At 34.8% G+C, this 7,132-nt stretch overlaps 1 protein-coding gene across 2 annotated transcripts in view; it reads right to left on the reverse strand.

Annotated features, from left to right (window-relative positions):
- PPP3R1 (protein phosphatase 3 regulatory subunit B, alpha) overlaps positions 1 to 5,169 on the reverse strand; it is a 100,287-nt gene extending 95,118 nt beyond the window's left edge. Inside the window, exon 1 of one of the 2 annotated variants that reach the window (XM_051975410.1) lies at positions 4,981 to 5,165. In XM_051975410.1, coding sequence (XP_051831370.1) covers positions 4,981 to 5,013 — 33 coding nt within the window. In that variant the 5' untranslated portion in view covers positions 5,014 to 5,165. Of the gene's footprint in view, positions 1 to 4,980 lie in introns of both variants that reach the window. The other variant, XM_051975412.1, reaches the window with a different exon arrangement.
- Positions 5,170 to 7,132: the final 1,963 nt, after the last annotated feature.

The raw sequence follows: 7,132 nt of genomic DNA on the forward strand, positions 1-7,132 counted from the left end.
CACCATGTTTAGTGACAGCATATTCACCATATATTCCTGTCTTCTCCCTCCTTTCCCTGAAAAGGGTCCAGAAGGATTGAAAAAAAATAAAGAAGATAGAAAAAATGCCATGCTGATTTGTTCAATATAGGCTGCCTCAGGCTTTAATAGACCCCTAGGAGAGCCTTTTGAACTTTAAGAAATTGAAGATAAGCAACAAGTCTTTAGACTTGAACTCTGAGACAAAAGCAGGATTATGGGCTCAGTCATAATGATTTTTAATTTTTGTTGTTGTTTACATAAAGATCAGATTTCTCATTATATATCTATATTAGAGTTAAAGAATGGATCTATTATTTCATTGATATAGAGAAGTTTTAGATAAGGAGACTCCCTCTAGTACTAAATGTGAAGACCAAGTTAGCACCCTGGATACCTTAGAATCAGCCAGAGTCAGGATAAGCAAAAGTCCTTGGTCTTTATTCTTGGTCTTTAGGGGTAGAAGTGAATTCAATGGATGCAGGATTTCCACGACCTCCTTCTTCCTCATCTACCTGCCAAGTGACTCTGGCTTATTTTACTCTACCTCCTAATCCTTCCCACAGTTCTCTGTATATACCAAAAGATTGAATCAGCACAGAATAGTGGGAAGAGCCATTTTTTCAAGCATATGCTAATAGAGTATTGTCCAATTGGCAATTAGCCTTAAGTGCTCTGTTGTCTGGCCTCAGGGCATCAACTCAGAGTTTCAGCCCTTTACAACTAAAAGGTTAAGTGACTTGCCAGGGTCACATAGTTAGTGGGTATCAAAGACAGGACTTAAACTCAGTATATCCTGATCCCAGCTCTGTATCTACCATCAATAACATCCTGCCTCTGTATCTGAACATAAAATTTTAAATCTCATTAAAGTACTAAGATTGCTATGATTATACTGTTGTATATATTTTGGTGAACTATATTTCTAAGTTCCTCTATTAAATACACTGCTAATATCTGTTTTTGTAAAAGATAAAATGCCAATATATAATTGTACTTTATGGATTCAGTTCCATTGCTTAATTTGCTGCATTATATATTTCCTTATAATGTACTATTTTTCATTTACCTAAAGTACATAGTAAAATAAAAATTTTAAAACTACTTAATTTAGAGGAAACAATATGAGTATAAAGTTGTATCACTTAAAAGACATTCTTATTTCTATTGAATGTATATGTTTTATGCTAATAGTTTCAGAATCTTAAAAAATATCAAAGTATCTAACCTATATATTTTCAAAAATCCCTTGTATAATATTTCTGACAACTATTCATAGACTTTAAGATCTCTAATAAGAGGGGAGCTCATTACCTCCCAAAGTAATCTCTTTAATATATGGATGTTAGAAAGTTTGTCTTTAAGGAAACCTGAATCCATTTCCTTGACTCTTTCACTTACCACTCTTAACTGTTATATCAGAGGGCTTTGGGGAACAATACCATAAATGAATGAAAATTCATTTAGGTATTTATGGTATGCAAAGCATGGGGCATAGGAATAGGAAATTTACAAGACAATTCCTACTCTGGGAGACATGATAAATAGATAAGAATGTAGGATCACAACTGTAGATCTGGAAAAATCCTCAGAAGCCATTTAGTCCAACTCTCATTTTACAGATGAGTAAAGTAAGGTCTAGGGAATTTAGATGATTTTCTTAAGATCACACAGGGAGTAACTTTCAGAAGTAAAATCTGAACACAAGATCCTTTAACCCCCAGAATCCTTAAGGTACAACCTCAAAGGATACAGTAATTCACCTTCTTTAATATTATTTTCAAACCATGCTTATTTCTGAAAGCTAATGCTTTCAGATAATGCTGAGCAAGAATCTTCTTCCCTATGTCTTCATTCGCTGTAGTTGCTGTGGGAGAAGAAGCTACATCATTTCTCGAAGCTATTTCCAGGTTATATCTTTGCAAGCATGATGTGAGTGGCCTGAGAGGTATTGCTATTCTCTGAATTTTAGGGGCTAAGATTCTAGACTGATTCTACTTGCATCAAAGGTGAAAAGATGGTTAAAGTGGCTATTAATAACTTTCTGCCCTTCACTTCTAATAACTTTACCTTCAAACAGCAGTAGTGATATAAACTTGCCTTTTGTTCCAAAGATTTTAGTTCCTTGCCCAGAACTTTATAATCCTTAGTGATGCTTTTGGAGTTTTTAGGTAGTATCATTTGTAACTCATGAGGACTGAGAAGTAATATCAAGTTTATCAAGGCTCAGTGGCTCTATATTATCTTATGGACATATGCCCAGGGTATCTGTTCTTTGTGTCAGATTGGTAGCCATTTTGCTATATCTCAGCAGAAAGTAAACAACCACTTCCCACTGCAACTTAACTGCCCTTCTTCTGACTTTAGCTGGATGATTTATCTTAATGTCACCATGGAGCCATCATTTCTTAAAGCATATGAAGCTTCTATTTCTGGAGAGGGTCTCATTCCCACTTCAATTTCAAAAGTCTTATTCTTAGAATTTACCTACTATGTCTTTCTTTCCTTCTTTGTGCCTTGTTTTTCTATCTTCCAATCTTTCCTTTTAGTTTTTTGTATCCTTTTTCTTCTCTGTTTCCTATTTAAAATTCCCTTTCCCAATTATTTTAAGGAATGTTTTATTTCTCCAGTAACTTAAAGAGGAGAGATTCTTACTTCCTTTTCACTCTGGCTTCTAAGAGGGAGAAACTGTTATTTGGCACTGGGCAGAAACCCAAATTAAAGCACATTCGCTACAGATGACTGTAACATTTATCTTTTCCTCTATAATTATTTTGAATGAGATCCTCTTTGTCATTTTTCTTATGGCTAATTGCAATCTTAAATGAATTATTTGTAAAGTTGCTTCAGAGAAGTTCCTCAATGAAGTTAATTTATTCATGGTGGGTCTACTGCTGCTTCTTTTCAGATGAAGCTCTTTCTTGGCTGCCTTTGATTTGTAATTAGAAGATTCTTGCCAAACTCTAGTGCATATAGAAGCTGTTTCTTCCCCCCCCCCCCCCCCACTTCTCTGGTTGAGTACCACTGCTCTGTTTGATTATCTTAAATGGGAATCTAGATACCATAAAGTATTTATCAAAATTCAATTACCTTATTGTGATATATGAATGTTATGGAATAAAATTGTTCTGTAAGAAATGACCAGCAGGATGAATACAGAGAGGCTTGGAGAGACTTACATGAACTGATGCTAAGTGAAATGAGCAGAACCAGGAGATCATTATATACTTCAACAACGATAGTGTATGAGGATGTATTCTGAAGTAGATTTCTTTGACAAAGAGATCTAACTCAGTTTCAATTGATCAATGCTGGACAGAAGCAGCTATGCCCATAGAAAGAACACTGGGAAATGAATGTAAACTATTTGCATTTTTGTTTTTCTTCCCAGGTTATTTCTACCTTCTGTATCTAGGATATACTGTGACATACTTAACATGTATTGGACTGCTTGCCATCTGGGGGAGGGGTTGGAGGGAGGGAGGGGAAAAAATCGGAACAGAAGTGAGTGCAAGGGATAATGTTGTAAAAAATTACCCTGGCATGGGTTCTGTCAATAAAAAGTTATTTAAAAAAAATTCAATTATCTTCCTCTTTCTTCTTCTCTTGAGATATTGCTTTGCCACTGTTCTTTCCCCATTGGTAGAAAATGTAATTATTCTCCCAATTGACAAATATTTGAGTACTTGAAGACAGTGAACATTTCTCTCTGAAGTCTTCTTCAATCTAAATATCCTAGGTATCCAAGTACCTTGCTCAGTGCCTAGCACAGATTAATTCCTTAAATATTATTTTTTGAAATATTTCTTGAATTAAATTGAAGTTCCTTCAACCTATCTTCAAATGGCATGGTCTTCATGCTCAGTTCTTGCGTGGGAAGGTATGGTCACCACACCAATAACCAGCATTCTAATTCAGAAAGGAGTGGCTACAACTTCCAACTTTTACAAATAATATTATTGGTTTAGGTAACAGAGCACTTATATTACAGGGTTATGAAGATATTGTTCTCTCCACTGACCCCAATTATGTCCATTCCTAAGATATATTTCTACACTTCTATAGATTCACACTGATTTTTCCTTTCTCTGATTAGCTCCTGTAACACGTCATCATTATATATTTTTATATTTTATATTAAAAACAATAACTATCATTTATATATTTACACAAAAATTTGGAAGGCATTTTTCATGTGTTACTTTATCTTCATAACACATATTGTAAGACAGGTACTATTATTCCCATTTTACAGATGAGGAAACTGAGGTAGGGGTAAAATGATTTGCTCCATTTCCCACAGATAGTAAGTGTATAAGGCAGGATTTGAACTCACATCTTTTTGTCTCAAAGTTTAGTGTTCTGGTTAGTGTACCATCCTTCTGCCTCTATTTATTGTCTTGTATTATAATTTAATTTACTGAAGTATAAATAAATAAATAAAAAACTTTTAGTCTCATCAACATTCCTATGGTATTCTCCACTATATATGGTACAGAATTTAATAAATACTTATTAAGTTGAATGCTGCCATAGATTCAATTGCCCTTGAATATTTTTTTGATGTTATTTGTTGATCCTTAATAGAGGAGCATTTGTTATTTAGTCATCTGTAACTCTATGTGATCACATGAACTTTGTCCATGAAGTTTTCTTGGCAAAGATATTGGAGCAGTTTGCCAATTCTTTCTCCAGTGTGTCTCCATTTTACAGATGAGGAACTGAGGCCAATAGGGAATAAGTGATTTGCTCAGGATCACATAGCTAATAAGGGTCTGGGACTGGATTTGAACTCAGATCTTTCTGACTCCAGGCCTGGTGTTCATCTAGCTGCCCTTAAAAGGAGTATTCCAGATTTTAAAAAATCCAAATGTACAAAATAGATATCTTTTATAATTCTTGAAAGAAATTATTGCCCTTTTCTAATATATAAAATATAGGTGAGTCCCATAAATAACCAACCTTATTGGTTTGTGAACTTTGAGCCTTCGCCATGAGGAATGATGGGAAAGGGATAACCAGGTGATTCCTGGACCTCAGCTCTTCCCTTTTCAACAGTAGCTACCTTTGTTTCTTAGGGAAAAAAGGTTGGGGTGGGGAAGGGAAAGGGGAAGGCTAGTTGTCACTAGGACCAGGAAGGGAAGGGGAGATGGGGTAATCCTTTTTTTGCTAGGCAACGGTGAAGAGTTACCAACATCCCAAGTTCCAAGTTGGAATTCAGAACATTCTCCCCTAGAAACTATGTTGCAAATTCTGGTTAGTTACCTAGAATATATCTAGAAACAGTAACATACAGTATTTCAGCTACCTTATGGATTAAATTGCCATATCCTGTATTCCTTTTGCCAGTCTTCATATTTTTTAAACTTTCTATAACATTTAATATATATTTTTTTATTTCTTTCTACTTGCTTTTTCTTTCTTACCTTGTCTTCTGTGACACTCCTTTTTCCTGATGCCTCTGACCACTCCTCTGTAGTTCTCTTCAAGAATTCATTTTCTCTTCCTCTTAAGTGTGAACACTTAAACTCTGTCCTTGATCTCATTTCTATGTCTCTCTGAGAAATCTCCTTCAACCCTATAATTTCAGTTCCTACCACTATTCACGTGATTACCAAATCTATCTTTAGTTCTACCCTCTAATCTCCAGTCCCACATATTCAATTATTTGTGTACCTTTCTATCTGAAGACATAACTGACACCTTAAACACAAAATGTACAAAACTAAGTTCATCATCTTCCTTCTAAGAAACTTGCATCTCACCCCTTTTTCTTTTGAAAGTAACACTTTTCTTTTAATCACAGAGACTCCAAATCCTAGCAAATCCTTTGAGTCTTTATTACCATCCTTCATTAAGTATCTTCAAGGTAGCAGAGGAGGCTACTTAGTATTGGTGGCATTTGAACCCCTCAAAGAAAGGGCAATATTTCATTTAGTGGAGTTGTGGAAGGAGTTTGTTACAGGTGTAAGTGACATTTTTTTAAATGATGAAGATTATAGCTTTCCATTTCTTCATCTCCTGTATTACTGTTGTATGTTTCTTACTGTAAGATCACCATTGTTGGAATTGGGAGAGCTGTTGGAATATAAAGGAACCACCTAACTAACAGTGGCTGCTGGAGATCCAACCCAGACCTTCAGAATGGCTCTCTTCTTGTGAGAGGATGATACAATGAGACTGAGAGGCAGTTGGAGATTTTACTCAACGAACTGGGGATTCTCCTCACTTTTTCTTGATATTGTGAGGATAACATTCAAGTCTACAGGTCATTCAATAGTTATCTGCCATTCTTGCTACACGACCAACCCATCTTCTTTTTCAATTATATATTTCTTTCATAATAAATCCACTATCCATAGTTCCTTATTTATATGTTGTAGCCTATTCATACTTAGCATGTATCTTTTCATTGCCCTTTGGGTAATATTCATTTTAAATTCTTTGATGATTATAGTATTTCATAGCTCCAAGTTATACTATATCCATAGACTATTGATATTAAAAAGATGGGTCTTCCTTTTAGGGAAAAGTTTGGACTCATCAAAAGAGCTCTGTAGTTTCTCATAGATAATCTAACCCACTTTCCTTCTGCTATTGAATTCTGGGTCCAATTCATCATCCATTTAAATAAAGTCTGTCCAAGTTATATATATGGATGAATGATCTTTATAGATTGTCCATTGTACTAGATGTTATAGTTTTGACAATAAGCATTTGTTATACACATGGCTTTGCTTGTATAGATTGTTAAGCCAAACTCTTTTGAGTTATGGATCTCATCCAAAAGTCTCCACACTGTTTCAGGACTTGTTATAACCAGCATAATATCATCCATAAAGAGAAGTATCTGGAAAACTTCATTATCTATATGGGATCTTTCTCTTTTACTTGGAATCTGTTCCAGATATCTCTGTGACAGTGGCAAACTTATTTGGTGAACATAGATTTCCTTATTGTATGTGAGATCTTGTATTTGCTACATCTTTTGGTCAATTGTGTGACTTTTAAAATGTGTTTTATGTAGAAATTTTTTTTTGAAAGCCTGCCTACTATTCCCTTCTTATATTTTCACAGAATCCAAATATTGGAAAGGACTTCAGTGGTCATCTTG

This window comes from Antechinus flavipes, chromosome 2 (genome assembly GCF_016432865.1).
Source record: "Antechinus flavipes isolate AdamAnt ecotype Samford, QLD, Australia chromosome 2, AdamAnt_v2, whole genome shotgun sequence".
Lineage (NCBI taxonomy): Eukaryota > Metazoa > Chordata > Mammalia > Dasyuromorphia > Dasyuridae > Antechinus > Antechinus flavipes.